Source organism: Podarcis melisellensis (genome assembly GCF_964234715.1).
Source record: "Podarcis melisellensis genome assembly, chromosome: 17".
Classification (NCBI taxonomy): domain Eukaryota; kingdom Metazoa; phylum Chordata; class Lepidosauria; order Squamata; family Lacertidae; genus Podarcis; species Podarcis melisellensis.
The window spans coordinates 35,995,748-36,013,442 of record NC_138534.1 but is presented as its reverse complement, the minus strand read 5'-3'; the positions used below and the strand labels follow the sequence as shown (position 1 = coordinate 36,013,442).

Below are 17,695 nucleotides of genomic sequence, written 5' to 3'. Positions count from 1 at the left end.
CAGATTAAAATCACTTCTAGTTTTTCACTTCCAGCCCTCTTAAATTTGACTTATCAGAAGCTAGAGAAGTAAAGCAGCTGATCAAAAACTATAGCTGTAACCTACATTTATATTTGGGCATTAAATGTGCAGAATATAATGTCCTTGACTCATCCAGTGCAGTGAGGTGACGTCTGCAATGATTGAGTGCTATCATGCAGACTGTGGAAAGCTTCAATCGTATGGAGAATTGGGTATTACACTGGCTATTAACACTGAATTTCATTCATGCTCTTTGAGTTCACTCTTCTAAAGATGAGCGGTTTCATACTTAATTTTTTTGTCTGCTTTTGGAGTAAAATCTTGCGCTGCATAGATACCCATGTTGGTCCATTTAATGTTCCTTCCAACTTGCCCACTGGCTGTGTCAGGCTGTGTTGCTGTTACTTTTCAGGGTCAACCCTGAAACCTAACAAGCACCCTATATTTTGCTTGGGGGGTGGGTGGTAGAAAACTCTGATTGGTTCAAGTGATGGCTGTTCCACTAATTCAACTAGAACTAATGCTAAAACTACTTTCTCTACAGAGGGGGAAATATGAGACACCAAAATGGCTCTCACCTGCCAGTGAACTACTGCTGCACCAGATGCTGCAGGTAATAAGAGCATAAGCGCAATGGACCAATAGTTCAGTATTCTGTTCTTACAGTGACCAACCCAGATGTCTATGGAAAGTCCACCAGCAGGATTTGAGTGCAGCAGCACTCTTCCAACCCCTGATTCCCAGTGACAGATATTCAGAGGCTTCCTGAGTCTGGCCGTGGTGGGAGAACATAGCCATTGTCAGTGACCTATAGCCTTATCCTTCATAGATTTGATTCATCCAAGTTGGTGGCCGTCTCCACATCTGGTGGAAGCAAATTCTCTTTCTGCCCCACTTCTAGTAAATGTCTTCTTTTCTCTGGAATGGTCTTCTAATAGGAGCAGTGATTTAAGGAACGTTGGTGTTTTAAGTCCACAGAGCCCTGAAAGAGGTCCATCCCGTTTCCCACAGTGGCCAGTTAGGTGCTTCCGAGAAGCTCACCATTAGGGCATGCAAGCTGGCCTTGAAGCATGCTGTCTCTGGAGGTTGCATCTATCATAGCTAATAGCTGTCAACAGCCCTATCCACCATGAATTTGTCTCATCACTTCTTATAGCGTTGCACCTTTATTATATGGAGAGGTGGGAAATACATGAAGGCTTCAGCTTGGGTCGCTTGAGTAAAAAGCAACTACTGTTCTTCCTTTTACCCCACCTTGTCGTTAAAAAGGGGAAAAATCCCAAGCTGCTTAACAAAAGTGGGAAATTAAGATGGATGTGACCAGACTCTCTCCTGCCAGTTGCAGGGATTCAAGTTACTGATCCTTGTGCCTCACCCAGACATCACAGTGGTACTAACAGCATTTTACAGTTTTACAGTTTCTTAACATACTAAAGCAAATGAATGGAACGTTACACCCCTGAAATTAGGGCTGATGGAATGGTTTGTTCCTGTTATCCTGAACAGGAACATCATGGTAGTTTTCAGGACAAACCTTCAGACATGTCTTGGAAAAACTATGTTTAGCCTTTTGCTTAACTGCACAGCTCCATCCTTATAGCAGAGGATTGCTAAAATATATGGTACAGTTATTTATTCTGATTAAAGTAACTGTTTCTTGAAATGCACCTCTACTCTTACCCACTAGGTGGACCCAAAGAAACGGATTATGGTTAAGCATCTCTTAAGTCACCCGTGGCTCATGCATGGCTACTCATTTGCTGTCCAGTGGCAAAGTAAATACCCTGTGAGTAAACGAATTCATATGAACAAGTGCAATATAACAAAGCTGAATCTAGGCTAATGTGGCATGGTAACAAGGTGAAGTTTCTCTTCTAAATGGAACACTAAACTGAATCTTCTAGGCCTTTCACAGAGTGTTGTGTGTTTAAAAGAGTGTAGAATTTTTATAGTGAAAGAAATCAGTATCCTTGCATGATGTAGCCAGCTACTAAGCATTTTGTGTACTGTCTGCACCAGTGGTTAATACAAGTCTCCTGTGGGTTTCTAGACTGAGCTCAAGAGCAAGCTGCACCTTTATTCTGTACTTGCCTACCATTGTGAAGTTTTAAAGAGCATGTGCAACACACTTAACAATGAGCCATCTATGTGTATCTGTGTCAAAACAACCTGATTTGATTGGAATCCAACAGCAGTGATGAGAGAGAGATATGACATATTATTTTATACATACAGTGGTACCTCGGGTTAAGTACTTAATTCGTTCTGGAGGTCTGTACTTAACCTGAAACTGCTTTTAACCTGAAGCACCACTTTAACTAATGGGGTCTCCTGCTGCTGCCGTGCCGCCGGAGCACGATTTCTGTTCTTATCCTGAAGCAAAGTTCTCAACCTGAAGCACTATTTCTGGGTTAGCAGAGTCTGTAACCTGAAGCGTATGTAACCCGAGGTACCACTGTATTATATAACTAAATTGCTGTTGCCTTTCTTCCTCATTAAGTCAGCCATGAACACATGAGCATATAGCTCAGTGGTGGGGACCTTCTGGCCCATAGGTCTAGCTAGATCCACCAGTCTGTTCCCCGCAAACCACACCGACCTTCTGCGTCTGATGCCATGCCTGATGTCGGGTGCAGGAAATTTTAAGCCACAACTAATAATGAAGAAGCATAAGTGTGCTCGCAATTCTTCCTTTGTATTCCTGACTCTAAGCCAGGAGTGAAATGGATCAGATGTATCTTGAGCCAATGAAAGCCTGGCAAAGTGACCTGCAATAGGGAAGAACTGTTCATTGAATTCAGACATAGATACATACATAGGAAGCAGCTGATTGACTTTGTCCATCTAGCCTGGCATGGTTTGTTCTGACCAGCAGAGCCTCTCCACAGTGTTGAGTAGAGACCTTTCTATGCAGCCAAATAAGCAGCAGGTCTATTTGAACTCTAGTGGATGCTGTGCTTGCATGTAGGCGATGAGCCCGACGAAATTATTCACACCGGCCACTGCCCATTGAGTGTCACTGTTTCTCTATAGTAGAACATTCTACCTTTATTTATGCTTGGCTACATATACTTAAACATATTTTGTTTCGATTCTTCTCTCTCCGACTGCAAAGTAACAATATGCTGTAGCACCAGGCACAATAGGAGGTCATCCAGAATTGGTTTCAATCCAGAAATAACTGCTAGTAAGAACAAGCTGAGACATACTAGCTCTCGACATCTAAACATCTGGCACTATATCAATTCTGCTGAGTGAACTATGAAAAATACACAAAATAGGGCTGCAAAAACTAATAGGAAATTGAACTCTTGACTTCAGAAATGCTTGCCCTGTTCCAAATATTTATATTTTCTCACCATTTTAAGTGGAGGGTCCTATCCCCACCTCCAGCTCTAAAGTGTGCAGATGACTAATGTTAATAGATACCAACATAATGCCATGCATTATTATGTAGTCCTGTAAATGATTCCCCATGGGCATTTTGCAATCAAGGATTACAGACCACTTGGGTATTTTTTTCAAATAAAATTGTGTAAATAAGTACGGGGGCAGGTATACTTAAAAGCAAAATGTTCTGGAGACCTGACAGTTAAGAGTAGACATAGTGATCCAGTGGAAAGGTGTGTGATGGAAAAGAGCCAGCAGTGTGTGGGTCTTTAAAAAATGAGGGTGGGTGTATCGGCAGCTTTAACACCAATATTTAAACAGATCTTTTTCCCTCCCAGCTTGGGCGTCTTGATGAAGACTGCATAACAGAACTTTCGGTGTATCACAAATGTAGCAGAGAAAGTATGGCAGAGATGATTTCAGAGGTAATGTTTGACTTTAATAATAATTCCTGAGAGATTTAGTTGTTCACACATCTAATATTCAATCCTGTGGAGTGTGTCTCAAAACTAACATCTCTGTTTTAGAACTACGTACTTTAAGCCCTCTAATACATCTGTGACTGTAGCTGCCTCAAACTCTAAATTTAGAACTGTTACTGAATAGATTGGTCCACTGCTAACAGTCATCCACTGCAGTGAAGGGCTGGGAGAGGGTTTTTCCAAGACTTTACTCTTGGTCATGGGTAGGCTCTGGATCCATTCCATCGGCTCTGGATCCATTCCAGTCCGGCTTCCGCGCTGGCCATGGGACCGAGACGGCTCTGGTTGCCCTAACAGATGATCTTCGTAGACAGCTGGATCGAGGCGGGTCGGGGCTGCTGATTCTTCTAGATTTGTCAGCAGCTTTTGACATGGTCGATCATGAACTTCTGGACCACCGCCTTGCCGACGTGGGGATCCAGGGCACAGTCCTTCAATGGCTGCGCTCGTTTCTCTCTGGTCGGGGACAGAGGGTGGCGCTTGGGGGGGAATTGTCATCGCGCCACTCCTTGGTGTGTGGAGTGCCTCAGGGTGCGATTCTCTCCCCGATGCTTTTTAACATCTTTATGCGCCCCCTCGCCCAGCTTGTCAGGAGTTTTGGGCTGGGCTGCCATCAGTATGCTGATGACACCCAACTCTATCTGTTGATGGATGGCCATCCTGACTCGGCCCCAGACACACTGATCAGATGCTTGGAAGCTGTGGCTGGATGGTTGCGTGGGAGCCGGTTGAAGTTAAATCCTTCGAAGACAGAGGTCCTCTGGCTGGGACGGGATGATATGGGACTGAGGGGGCAGCTCCCATCTCTTGCGGGGGTGCAATTAGTGCCAGCACCGTCCGTTAAGAGTTTGGGTGTAATCTTCGATACCTCCCTCTCCATGGAGGCGCAGATTGCAGCTATTACAAAGGCGGCATTTTTTCATCTCCGCCAAGCTAAGCAGTTGGCTCCTTACCTCTCTCGCCCTGACCTAGCTACTGTGATCCACGCGACGGTCACCTCCAGACTGGATTATTGTAACTCGCTCTACGTGGGGCTGCCCTTGAGACTGACCCAAAAACTCCAGCGGGTGCAGAATGCCGCAGCGAGACTCCTTACGGGGTCTTCGCTGCGAGATCACATTCATCCGGTGCTATACCAGCTGCACTGGCTCCCGGTGGAGTACAGGATCAGGTTTAAGGTGCTGGTTTTAACCTTCAAAGCCCTATACGGCCTAGGACCCTCGTACCTACGGGACCGCCTCTCCTGGTATGCCCCACAGAGGAACCTACGGTCTTCAAACAAAAACACCTTGAAGGTCCCAGGCCACAGAGAGGTTAGGCTGGCCTCAACTAGAGCCAGGGCCTTTTCGGCTGCGGCTCCAACCTGGTGGAATGCTCTGTCACAAGAGACAAGGGCCCTGCAGGACTTGACATCTTTCCGTAGGGCCTGCAAGACAGAGCTGTTCCGCCAGGCCTTTGGTTAGGGCGCAGCCTGACTCCCTCCTCTGGCAACCTTTACAAAACTTTATGGCTGCCATCAATCTTGATTTTAATTAATTTTTATAATGTTTTTATAATGTCGCACTATTTTGGTGTTGTTAGCCGCCCTGAGCCCGGCTTCGGCTGGGGAGGGCGGGATATAAATAAAATTTATTATTATTATTATTATTAGGCAACCTAAGGCCCGGGGGCTGGATCCGGCCCAATTGACTTCTAAATCCGGCCCGCAGACAGCCAGTGAATCATGTGTTTTTACATGGGTAGAATGTGTGCTTTTATTTAAAATGCATCTCTGGGTTATTTGTGGGGCATAGCAATTCGTTCATTTATATATATATTCCAAAATATAGTCCGTCCGTCCCACAAGGTCTGAGGGACAGTGGACCGGCCCCCTGCTGAAAAAGTTTGCTGACTCTTGGTTCTTGTGCTGGGAGACATGAGCAGCTGAGTCCAGGCACCTTACAGCTTAAGCTACCAGTACAGCTCCCATACTAATTTGCCCAGTCTCCTGTATAGTGGCATCTGCTTGAACTGCAGCTTTTCAGCCTGCTATGGACGTGTGATTTGGTTAGCTCTCTCTATGGTTTTTACTTCCAGTTATAACCAAAGTTCCTCAATATGTTATTCATCTGCGGGTGTTAATAGCACAGACCACCCATCTCATCTGGAATGTCATATCTAACCTGCCTTTGATTCATGGCTATCTTCTGAACATGTCATCTGCCTCTAGCCTGTTCTACCTTTGTCTGCCTTTGCCAGAATCAGCCCCTAGTTTCAGCCTGTCACAAAACTAGGCTCCGGCCTATGAGAGACTTGCTGCAGGAACCCAAGTTTATACCTTAAACATGACCAGAATCATTTGTCAGACACATACTTTTCTGAACAAGCTTCTTTGGAGCGACAGAGTTCCATGAAGATAAAAACTGGAAACAACTGAAACTCTACAGAAGGACATAACTTGATATGTTGGCTGTGAACAGAAGTAACATTCCTTATGTCATGTTTCCATCTGGAGAACTCCTTCAAGATTTAGATGCATTGGGACGCTTGGAAAATGTGTATCTTTAACCTCATTGTTTCTTTAGCCTCACTGTCTGAGTTTTGTTTATGACACTAACATACAAATACTTGGAATAAGTTTCTTGCTGGTACTTTTTTGGTGAGATCAACAAATTTGCAGTTCTGCTAGCCAGCGGCAGCAAACCTGTCTGAAGAGGTGCCTTTTATATGCTTCTGCAATCGAGCATGCACAAAAATTAATGATAAAGTGTAGATATTCACATTCTGTGTACTGTACACTAAATTATATCTTTGATTTAAAATTTAATCTGATTAGATCTGATCTTTGAAACACTGGCTTAAGTTGGTTGTCTTCAAGTTATTTACTATTAAAAGAATGTTTTCCATATCAGCCATGAAATCCATATTGCAGAGGATGCTAGGTATTAGGCCAGGCCAATTGGTTCACAAAGGGTGATAGGTGTGCTCTTTGGCATCTCTCAGAGCATACTCCAGCAGTTTCCAACATCTATGTTGCCTGAAATAAATGCTGGTGAGCAATAATATGACTCTACAGGGAATTGTTCTCACCACTGGTCTCTCTGAAGAACCTGATAGGCTTCTGAGGGAACCACAGGATTCCCCTTAACACAGTTCAAAGCCACTAATATAAGCAATTGGTCTCTTGCAAATATCCTCGTCAATAGACTTTACCAGTTGTAAGTAGAAATTATTGTGTTTTGCATCTCTTAAGAGGAACTTGCAGATCTAAATTGTTGCTGCTCAGGCAGCATCTTCATGGCAATCAGCTGCTTATTTCATGGTAAGAATTTGCATATTTCATGGCACATTGACTCGGAAGTACGGACTATTCTACAATTATAAAATTAATGCAGTGGAGGTTTGAAGCAGAAGGTGAATTTCACAGAAATCTGTGATCATAATGGTGGGGGGAGACGAATTAATGGAGTTTTGAATCTAAATTGCTAAACTTATTTCAGATGGGCATGAACATGGCTAGGGTTTTTTAAAGGTGTTTTTTCCCCCAAAATTGTTGAAAAGGCAAAAGCAAGAGATGTATAAACCTAATTTTTCAGATAATTATGTTCGGTTCTATAATAAGACAAAAATTGTTTTAGAACTAGCCTATATATTCAGAACTCTGACACGTCCTTCCCTTCAAGAAAAAAGAGGAGGGGGATTTTGAAGTGTGAGAAGGAGAAGGCATTGGCTGAGGAGCCTTTTCTGGTGCTTTTTGAGGAAAGTATTTATGTTCTGAAATCTTTCTAGTTGCTTCCTTATTCCATCATCTGGCACTGCAAGATTCCCTTCACTTAGCATAGGACTCCCTTGCCTTTTCTCCAATTTTCCTTTTTTAAAATCTCTGTCCTGCAGTTCTGCTCGGATCAACTTTTTGATATGATGGTACCAGTGACAACATGCCTTTTATGTTCTCTTGTGTATAAACCCATTGACTATATTTGGAAGGAAAAGTTTACAAAAATTCTGTGTTGAACACAATGAAGTTACAGTAAGGTGTTTTTTAAAAGGTGGGGTAAAAAAATACTTAGACTATACGCAGTTTAAGATTTTCTGGATTGTGGCATTGATTTTAGGTACCTCCACCCTCCACTGTCCCCTGCTTTTCAAGAAGATGGCTGAGAAAGTAACCTAGATCTATTTGTATTCTTAGTGGAAATATGATCATGTGACTGCAACATACCTTTTGCTTCAATCAAAGAAAGCACATGGTAAACCTGTTCGTCTAAGGATTCCAAATGTAATGGCAGAAGGTGGTAGCATCACTCCATCCAGAGAACAGAAGGTGTGTGATTCATATTTTGTCACCGTCTTGCTCCTAAAGCTTGCTGTGTTTTCATTCCCTCTCCCCCCCCCGCCCCCCATGAATGGTGCAGCTAAACAAGCCTTTGCTGGGTGTTTTGACTTGACAGCAAGTACAGTGGTGCCCCGCGAGACGAACGCCTCGCAAGACGAAAAACCCGCTAGACGAAAGGGTTTTCCGTTTTGGAGGCGCTTCGTAAAACGAATTCCCCTATGGGGTTGCTTCGCAAGACGAAAAAAATCTTGCATCCCCCGCGGTTTTTTTCCCACTTTTTTCGCCCTTTTCTTAAGCCGCTAAGCCGCTTATCAGCTGTTCCGCTGATAAGCCGCTTAACAGCTGATCGCTGGAAGCCGCTTGACAGCTGTAGCGCTAATCCGCTAAGCTGTCAATGGGCTTGCTTCGCAAGACGAAAAAACCGCTATACGAAGAGCCTCACGGAACGGATTAATTTCGTCTTGCGAGGCACCACTGTATTATAATGAAATTTCAGCTATAGAGTGAACTATTTATTTATGAAAATACGTTTACACCCCATATCGTAACATACCAGGAGGGTATGCAATATTAAAACATAAAACAAAATTAAAAACTGCAAATAATTATTAAAGTGACCGGGTAGTCAAAAAAATTTAAAAAAATGGCTACAAAGGTTTAGAATGAAGTGTCTTCAATAGATGAAAGTCAAAAGTGAGAGTGCTTGATGAATCTCTCCTAAAAGGGTGTTCCACAGCATGGGCCTGAAAACACTAACTTCCAGTTGAAGTCAGTTGGGTCACTGTTACATTGGAGACAGCTCATAACACTTCTCTAGAGCTGGAACCCAGAGAAGGGACTGAAGGCACGGAATATCCCTATGTTTAAAGCTAAGCAAATCTCTGCCTGCATGGATGGGAGATTGCTTGGCCTTCTGAGTAGGTATGACCTTTTGAAAGGAAGGGTGTGACAGAAGTATCAAAAATAAAATGGGTTTTTGCCACAGAACCCTCCAAACGCAAAGTGCCGTTTCCTCTTTGAAGCAGGCTGTATTGTCCAAGCCTTCATTACAGTGGGACCAAGGCAGGCTTGAATGTTATGGTTTGCCAGATGCTGCTGAAGGACATTCCTAATACGGATGATGCCTTGTCAAAGGATCAGATAAGGTCCTCTGAAGCCTTTTGAATTATTATTTTTGAATTATTATTTTTGTGATGTCTTTGAGACATTTAGAATTAACTGAGAAGGGTTTTGAAAGTGCACTCATTTAATGAAATGAACTATACCTCTTTGAACAGGTTTTCAAAAAGGCCCTGTCTTACGATGGTAATCTAGATGGGAATGAAATGGCATGTGGCTTTGGATCCATGGAATTCCTAGCCTGTTGTGAGGAATCTCAGCCTGTTTGCAATACACCCAAAACAAAGCAGGTATCTTGTACCTATTAACTAAATGATAGATTTTTTAAAAAATATATGCTTGCCTCTGATGTTTAAAATGTTGGTATTGACTTAGAGATTGTGGTTTACCTAAAACAGCTTGTGCCTGAGATACTGTGAGAGGTGGGCATTGCTATCAGTTAGGCACATAGCTGTCAAGTGTCCCTTATTTGAAGGGACAGTCCCTTATTCCAGTGCCATGTCCCACTGCTGAGGTCCGTACTTAACCTGAAACTGTTCTTTACCTGAAGCACCACTTTAGCTAATGGGGCCTCCTGCTGCTGCTGCTGCGCCGCTGGAACACAATTTCTGTTCTCATCCTGAAGCAAAGGTCTTAACCTAAAGCACTATTTCTGGGTTAGCGGAGTCTGTAACCTGAAGCGTATGTAACCTGAAGTGTATGTAACCCGAGGTACCACTGTACCTTTGAGCTTTCCCAAAGAAGAATGGGATGGTTCCAGTGCAGAGTAAGTGAGGCTGGGCATTGTTAGGCTAACATTAACATGATGTAACTGGAAGTTACAGAACTTGGGTGATGAGTTACAGGGCTATTCATGGCAGGAGTGCAAATAGCGACAAGATGAGTCAAATAAAAACCTTAACCAAGGCTTGAATTGGCTGTGAACAACTTGGCATTGGCAAAGGTCCAGGATAGTGTTGGATTGATGGAAAATACAGGCAACGATCCTGCTCATTCTCCACTAATCAATTACAAGGTGTGATCAGACACACCCCTTGTAGCAATAGTTGAACATTTCTGTCTCTTCTTGCAAAAAGTCAGTGAGAGAACACATGTGTGCCTCTGTGTAAAAGTCAAATGGTGTCATGTAAGGGATGAGAGAAACTGGATCATTTAACATATATCAGGTATGGGTAATCCTGCCTTGTTAGGCCAAGCTGTGTCTAATGAAGACAATAAGTTGCCAACATGCCTGTGATGGCTTGGGTCGTGGCCTGCTGTGAACAGTGTACTGATCTGCACGTGTGACTTGTCTGGGATGGGGAAAATAGGTTCCCTTCCTCAAAATATTTTCTTTTGAAAAGCCTCAGTTGCTCCTGGATGGTGGGGAGTTCACACCGCCTCTGCTTCCTGTGCCAAGGAGAAGAGCCTCAAAGAAGCATGCCAACAAAGAAAACTCTGGTGCTTCTTCTACGGCAAAGCCAGAGCCGTTTGTTCTTCCTCCTCCAAAGGCACCAACTTGGGTCATGAATGAGAAGAGAGTGCTTACAACGCCAAATCGTGCATTTCTACCTGAAGGTATGGCTTGGAAATGAGAAGGGATCCCTGTTGGAAACAGAAAACTGTTAACAAATACTATTTATTTTTTATTGGACAGGATTTACCACTTATTTTCCAAAAACTCTAAGGAGTTTACATGAAACAAATACCAGACTGGAGGGTGGGGCTCGAGGCAGTAACTACAGGCTAACATCTGACACTGGGGTGTGTGGAATTGTTGTGTTCAAGACTTCCTGCTTCATGGTGTACTGGAGCACTTGTCCTGTGTCCAGTTGTTGCTCTAGGTTATCTTGCCTCTAGGCCAAATAACAAAATAGCACTTCTGCACCTATCCTTCCCGGGAGGGGTCTTTCAAGGGGGCATGAGCAGGAAGCCCTAATTAATCAATTATCTTACTGGCGGTACTTTTTAACGAGGTCTGCTGTGCAGAAGTGGGTGGGTAGGATAGCTCCTAACTGTACCTATTTTAATAAATCTGTAACAGTTTGCTCAAGGTATTTCCACAACCGTTTTTTTAAAAAGTATTTCACTGTATTCATAATTATTAGGCTGTGCAGTTAGCTAAACACTTCTGACTTTCTTATCACATCTTTTTGTGTTGGCCAGCAGAATAACTATTAGTTGAAACTGCATGCTCCCCAGGCCCAACTCCACTACCATCAATTCAGCAACTTGCTTGTGTTTAGAATCTCTTCCTTCAAATCTCTTGTAAAATCCACCCTCTGCTCTGATCTGTGGCTTATATCCCATTCAGTATTCCTCTTGGGGGGAGTGGGGTATTTCCTTCTGGGGGGGTCCACTGAGGATGCTTGGTCCTGTCCAGGCTCTTTGGTTAGGGGAGGAGCCTTGCATTTACAAGCTGATTTTGCAGCAGGGGGTGGGAGGAATACTCAAGAATGGCTGTTTTTCTACCAAACTAAGAAAATAATGGGATTATGCATGGGACTAAGAAGGGCTGATAATGCATCTTTCTAAATAGACTCAAAACTGGGTGGTGCTTCTTGCAGAGAGAAGTCAAGCAGCCACCAGTGAGACCCCAGTTAAGCTGCCATCTTCTACAAAACCGTGTGAATTAGAAGCCGGAGTCATTAGCCCTGAGAGAAGGTAAATGTCCGGTTAACTTGAACATATTCAGGTAGTCTATTGTACAATCTTAATCCTTGTATTGATGGGGGAAAGCTTTTTGCAAAGGCATCTGTTTGCTCTGTTATAACCTATTTAAATCCGTTCCTACATTTACCAACAAATATTAAAAAGCTGCAGAAAAAAAATCTTACATTACACACTTCAGTAGTCTTGGATGCATTCCTGTTTTCCATAATTAAAATTCACTCTTGTGCCCCCAGAGAATTGGAGCATATATACAACTCGCTCTCAAAATCCCAAATTACTGTTGTGCAGCAGGTCCTTCTAGCCATGTATTTTGTCAGTTTCCCCTTTCTCTCCTCTTCCTTCCCTCTGCCCCCACAAAAGAGCAGAAGCTGAAAGACCTTTTTACTGATGTATCTAAAAACTGTCAATTCCCAGTCACTGAAAACAACTGTGCACTTGCTATCTCTGAACATGACAGGTGTCGCTCAGTGGAAGTGGACTTGAACCAAGCTCATTTTGAAAGTGGTCAAAAGAGAAAAGGAACCAAGATGTTTGGGAGCCTTGAAAGAGGCCTGGATAAAGTTATTACAATGCTTACACCAAACAAAAAGAGAGGCTCAACCAAAGATGGTCCAAGGAAATTAAAGGTAAGTTCGCTGAATTACCTGGGATTTCTTTTACTGATGAAACTGTCAGTGATGTATCAGTAAGCATACATGCCTGTTTGGGTTGTGGAGGTCTATGGCTATGGTTCCCCAAGCAGCAAGCCCTCACTGTCCTGGAGACATTGTGGCTGTTGTTTTTTAAAGTCTAATACAGTGGTGTCTCATCCTGGAATAGCTAACTGGGGTAAAAAACTAGTGGTATCCATCTCTGCAGACTTTGGAGCAGCTACTGTGTAATGCTTAAACACCATCTGCACATGACATCCTAGACTGAGTTGCCTTGTCTTCCAAGCTTTTCAAATGCTCCCCCAGCACTAACGAAAAACTTTCTGTTTTTGTGCTGCACTTAAATTCACAGTCCAGTAAGCTTTCTCGTTGCTGAAAAGGCTAAATTTGGAAGGTTACTTGCAGATCTAAGTCCAAATGATGGCCAGCTTTAGCAACTATCAACTTTTGGAATTTGGTTGCAGAGATTCAGCTACAGCTGAATACCCTTGTTCTACTAAATGACTCTTGCCATGTAGCCTGTCTGATCCAGGCCACACAAAAAGCTGACGAAGGCCCAAATGCCATGCTTAACAAGTAGTAGGCAAGTAGGTGCCAGTTCTGTGATGCTTGCAGGGGATTTCATGTCATGGATCAAAACTTCTGAGTTCTTTCACTTTTAAAGTTCAAGGTGCAAGTGGCAGCAAATATGATTTGCTAGAACAGTGAGAAATTTTATTTCAGTAAAGCGAGGCCTCAGCTTCATAGAAATCATTTGGATGCGGCTTCCTTGCAGGTGTTGGGAATGTCAAACAAATGTCTATGGACTTTTGTGCATAAAAGTCTGGCATGAAACATTGAATTTAAACAAAAGGGAACCTTAAGGCCTTATGCCTAGTTAAAGCCTACTAAACATGCTGGGAGAGGGGCGCGGGTGGCACTGTGGGTAAAACCTCAGTGCCTAGGACTTGCCGATCGTATGGTCGGCGGTTCGAATCCCCGCGGCGGGGTGAGCTCCCGTCGTTCGGTCCCAGCTCCTGCCCACCTAGCAGTTCAAAAGCACCCCTAAGTGCAAGTAGATAAATAGGTACCGCTTTATAGCGGGAAGGTAAACGGCGTTTCCCTGCGCTGCGCTGGTGCAGGCTCGCCAGAGCAGCTTCGTCACGCTGGCCATGTGAACCCCGAAGTGTCTGCGGACAGCGCTGGCTCCCGGCCTCTTAAGTGAGATGAGCACGCAACCCCAGAGTCGGACACGACTGGCCCGTACGGGCAGGGGTACCTTTTCCTTTACCTTTAAACATGCTGGGAAGAATGGTTCTTCCAGTGCTTTGAATGGCACTTATGTAGCAAAGAACAATGTTTTGAAGCAGAGGAAATGGCCTTATACCAAGCCAGACCATTGGTCCATCTACGCAGCTCAGGATAGGCTGCTTTGACTGGCAGCGACTCTCCAGGATCTCAGATGGTGATTTCTCCCAGCCCTACCTGGACATGGATTGAATCTCGGATCTTCTGTGTACAAAGCAGATGTTCTGCCTTTAAGTCAAAGCCATGGACCATTAACACTCATAGCATCTTTCTCATCCTCTCCTTCTCATTTCTTTCTGAAATAATGTAGCTGGTGTTTGAACGTGAAATGCAGAATTGTGTCCTAAACGTTCACCAAATGTGTTGTTCTCTAGGCTCATTACAATGTGACCACAACAAACCTATTAAATCCAGATGAGCTGTTGAAGGAAATAATTGCAATCCTTCCCAAAAAGCAAGTTGATTTTGTACAGAAGGGGTAAGTGTAAATATTCATTCCTTATTTCAGTCTGGTATCTTTATCAGATAATTTATCCTCGATCCTCTAACAAGCTGCTATCTTGCTCATTCTGCATTAGAATTGTGGCCTGGCTTGCATGTTTGCACTAAACCATAGTTTTATTTTAACTATGCTTTAATGTGAACGAGCAGTTAGTTGGCACCCTGCTGAAATTACACGTACTTTTCCTGCTTCTGCTGCTGGGAAGCAAGCCATGGTTTGGCTTGTCACCCAGACCTGCACTCATGGTTTATTTCTCCCCAAACCAAGTTGCAATTTAATGAGTGCAAACAGCCACTTGGCAGAAAGAACATTTTCTTGACATCTTTCTAAAGGACACATCACAGTCAATTTTTAAAATAGGTGTGCCTTTGTCTCGTAGCACCATTTTTCTTTTTCTTTTTTAAAGGCCTGGTCCCCATCTTGATTGATCATTAACTGAGTCAGTTACTGATCAAACGAATGTAAGCAGCCTTAATAACCTCAAGTGGAGAAGTGTCACACTCAAAGGGCCACAATCAATGTCACATCTTGTAAATCAATACCTTCCTCTACTGGATTGTCTTATGAGCTGCCTGATAAAACACTGAGCATCAGGTCAGACGACAGAATCAAAATCCTATCCCCCTGCCCCACAGTACCCCTTCAGGCGGGTGGCATGTGCCCCCTTGTGGGGGTGGCTTTCCTGCATAAAGATCTAGAAAGTCAGGAACTGTTTCTTTTCAAAGGGTGGGTGGATGCATTCAGTACATAGAGCTCCCCACCTGTATCTCCACTAGAGCTGGGCAATATCTGCTTTTCAACACTGTGATATATCAGCAGCTAAATATTGCAACAACATTTTAAAAAGCAGCGACATCACCTTGCCAACAAAGGTCTGCATAGTTAAAGCTATGGTTTTCCCAGTAGTGATGTATGGAAGTGAGAGCTGGACCACAAAGAATTGATGCTTTTGAATTATGGTGCTGGAGGAGACTCTTGAGAGTCCCATGGACTGCAAGAAGATCAAACCTATCCATTCTGATGGAAATCAGCCCTGAGTGCTCACTGGAAGGACACATCCTGAAGCTGAGGCTCCAAGACTTTGGCCACCTCATGAGAAGAAAAGACTCCCTGGAAAAGACCCTGATGTTGGGAAAGATGGAGGGCACAAGGAGAAGAGGACGACAGAGGACGACAGAGGACGAGATGGTTGGACAGTGTTCTCGAAGCTACCAGCCTGAGTTTGACCAAACTGCGGGAGGCAGTGGAAGACAGGAGTGCCTGGCGTGCTCTGGTCCATGGGGTCACGAAGAGTCGGAAACGACTAAACAACCAATATTGTGATGTACTGATATATCACAATATGTGAAGTTGCAAGCCCCCATACCACCCTGGCTCCCACAAGCAGGAGCTAAATGTGGGTTTGATCAACTGAGGGGCGGGCAGCCTCCCACCCACCCCTCAGCTGATCAAGTCCCCAGAGGGGGGGCTTCTTTAAATTGTTCTGCTGAGGTGCAGCTGGCTGTGCCCTGCCCGCCCCTCAGCAGAGCAGTTAAAACAAGCTGTGACAGCACCATCCTGCCCTCCTGCTCATGGGAACCAGAGGCAGGGGGCTTGATCAGATGAGAAGCAGGCTTCCTTAAACTGCCCGCTTCTCAGCTGATCAAGGCAATTTTAGCTGGCGATACATTGCGACTTCTTGGCTGCCGCCAGCACAGTGCAGGCAGGCAGACCAGAATGAGTTGGGCTGTGCTGGTGGTGGTCAGGCAATGTATCGCCTGCTGAAAAAGTCTGAAACTGGTATTGCGGTTTGACCATCAGACCGGTTTCCAACAATTACTTGTAATATTGCCCAGCTCTAATCTCCACATCTTAGAAAAACCTTTCCCACTTTATTCTACCGGCTGAATGTACTGGCTTCCCAGTAGATCGTGTGCAGAAAAGTTGGCTCTTGTCACTAGAATTATTTCCCCTGCAATCCCTGACTTGTAAGTACCTGAACTAATTCCCCCTTTCCTTTGTCTTACACAGCTATAAACTGAAGTGCCAGACCCAGTCAGACTTTGGCAAAGTGACAATGCAGTTTGAGCTGGAAGTTTGCCAGCTAAGCAAACCTGAAGGCGTGGGCATTCGGAGGCAGCGGCTGAAGGGAGACGCCTGGGTCTACAAAAGACTAGTGGAAGATATCCTATGTAGCTGCAAGCTATAACTCTTGGTTCACGGTGAGAACATGGACAGTTTTAACCAACCTAAGCCATGTTCGTTTTAGTTGTTAGTAAGCTTGCCTAATCTAACCCAAGGACTAGTATTTTTTTGTTTTTAAATAGGACCTCCTTTGTGAATAAACATTGACCTCCCATGTCATTATCTGCCTTTGTTTCTTTTTCTTTAATCATCTGCTTTTTGTACATTAATTGTTTCTTCAAATGATTGTGAACATTGAACTGTGGCTTGGCAAATGCAACTTCTCAAACAGTTTTGTGACCAGCGTGCTGTCTCTCATTTGGAAAGAGGTAAAGTGTTCCAATTCTGTTTTATCACTTAACAGAAAATGAATTGGAAATTCAAGCTGCATTTACTGAAATGGCTAAACAGGGCTACAGCTATGTTTCAGAGTTCAAATTTGCTTTGTGTTCAACATCTCTAATAAATTTGCAACATTCTTGTCATTCATTCATGAACCTCGTTGCTATACAATGAGCACCACAGCCGAGTTGCCCTTTTCCCTGCATTTCAGAATGTCTGTCTCATAGTCTTAAAGCAATATCACCTGGTTCAAGGAGGAGCCTTGGGCAGGAAATGCTGTTTAGGTGGAGCAGTTTCATATGATCGAGTAAGATACAATACACTCCTCCATTAGGCAAGGCAAAGAAGCTTTTCTATGGCCTTTGCTAGCTTCAATAATAGGATTAGATAAAGGCATGGAGAATTGGTCTATCATTGGCTATGGTAGCTAAACAGCCCCGTGTGTTCTGGGGCTTTGCAAGGGGGATTAGCCTGTGGCCCTCAAGATACTGGATCGCATCTCCCATCATCCTTGCCTATTGACTATGCTGACTGAGCCTGATGGGAGTTGTATTCAACAACATCTGGAGGTTCACAGTGTAGCTACCTCTGGATTCTAGGATATTTGGGCAAAGCAGCTGGAGAGGGTTACTGCATTCATTTAATTGTAAGCTCTTTGCACATTTCTGCCTATCCACTTTTGGAAGCAGGATCCTGGATTCAACTTCTTGGACCAATGCAGAAAAAATTGGTTGAATCTTGCATCATTATACTGTTAACTTGCAATCATATA

At 43.8% G+C, this 17,695-nt stretch overlaps 1 protein-coding gene across 3 annotated transcripts in view; it reads left to right on the top strand.

Annotated features, from left to right (window-relative positions):
• The window catches only part of MELK (maternal embryonic leucine zipper kinase), a 39,032-nt gene extending 22,271 nt beyond the window's left edge, over positions 1 to 16,761 (top strand). For all 3 annotated transcript variants that reach the window (XM_081894104.1, XM_081894103.1, XM_081894105.1), the window contains exons 9-18: positions 566 to 634; positions 1,709 to 1,807; positions 3,750 to 3,836; positions 8,065 to 8,196; positions 9,486 to 9,617; positions 10,671 to 10,884; positions 11,874 to 11,970; positions 12,437 to 12,605; positions 14,291 to 14,394; positions 16,429 to 16,761. In XM_081894104.1, coding sequence (XP_081750230.1) covers positions 566 to 634; positions 1,709 to 1,807; positions 3,750 to 3,836; positions 8,065 to 8,196; positions 9,486 to 9,617; positions 10,671 to 10,884; positions 11,874 to 11,970; positions 12,437 to 12,605; positions 14,291 to 14,394; positions 16,429 to 16,606 — 1,281 coding nt within the window. In that variant the 3' untranslated portion in view covers positions 16,607 to 16,761. The remainder of the gene's footprint in view (positions 1 to 565; positions 635 to 1,708; positions 1,808 to 3,749; positions 3,837 to 8,064; positions 8,197 to 9,485; positions 9,618 to 10,670; positions 10,885 to 11,873; positions 11,971 to 12,436; positions 12,606 to 14,290; positions 14,395 to 16,428) is intronic.
• The last annotated feature ends 934 nt before the right edge of the window (positions 16,762 to 17,695 follow it).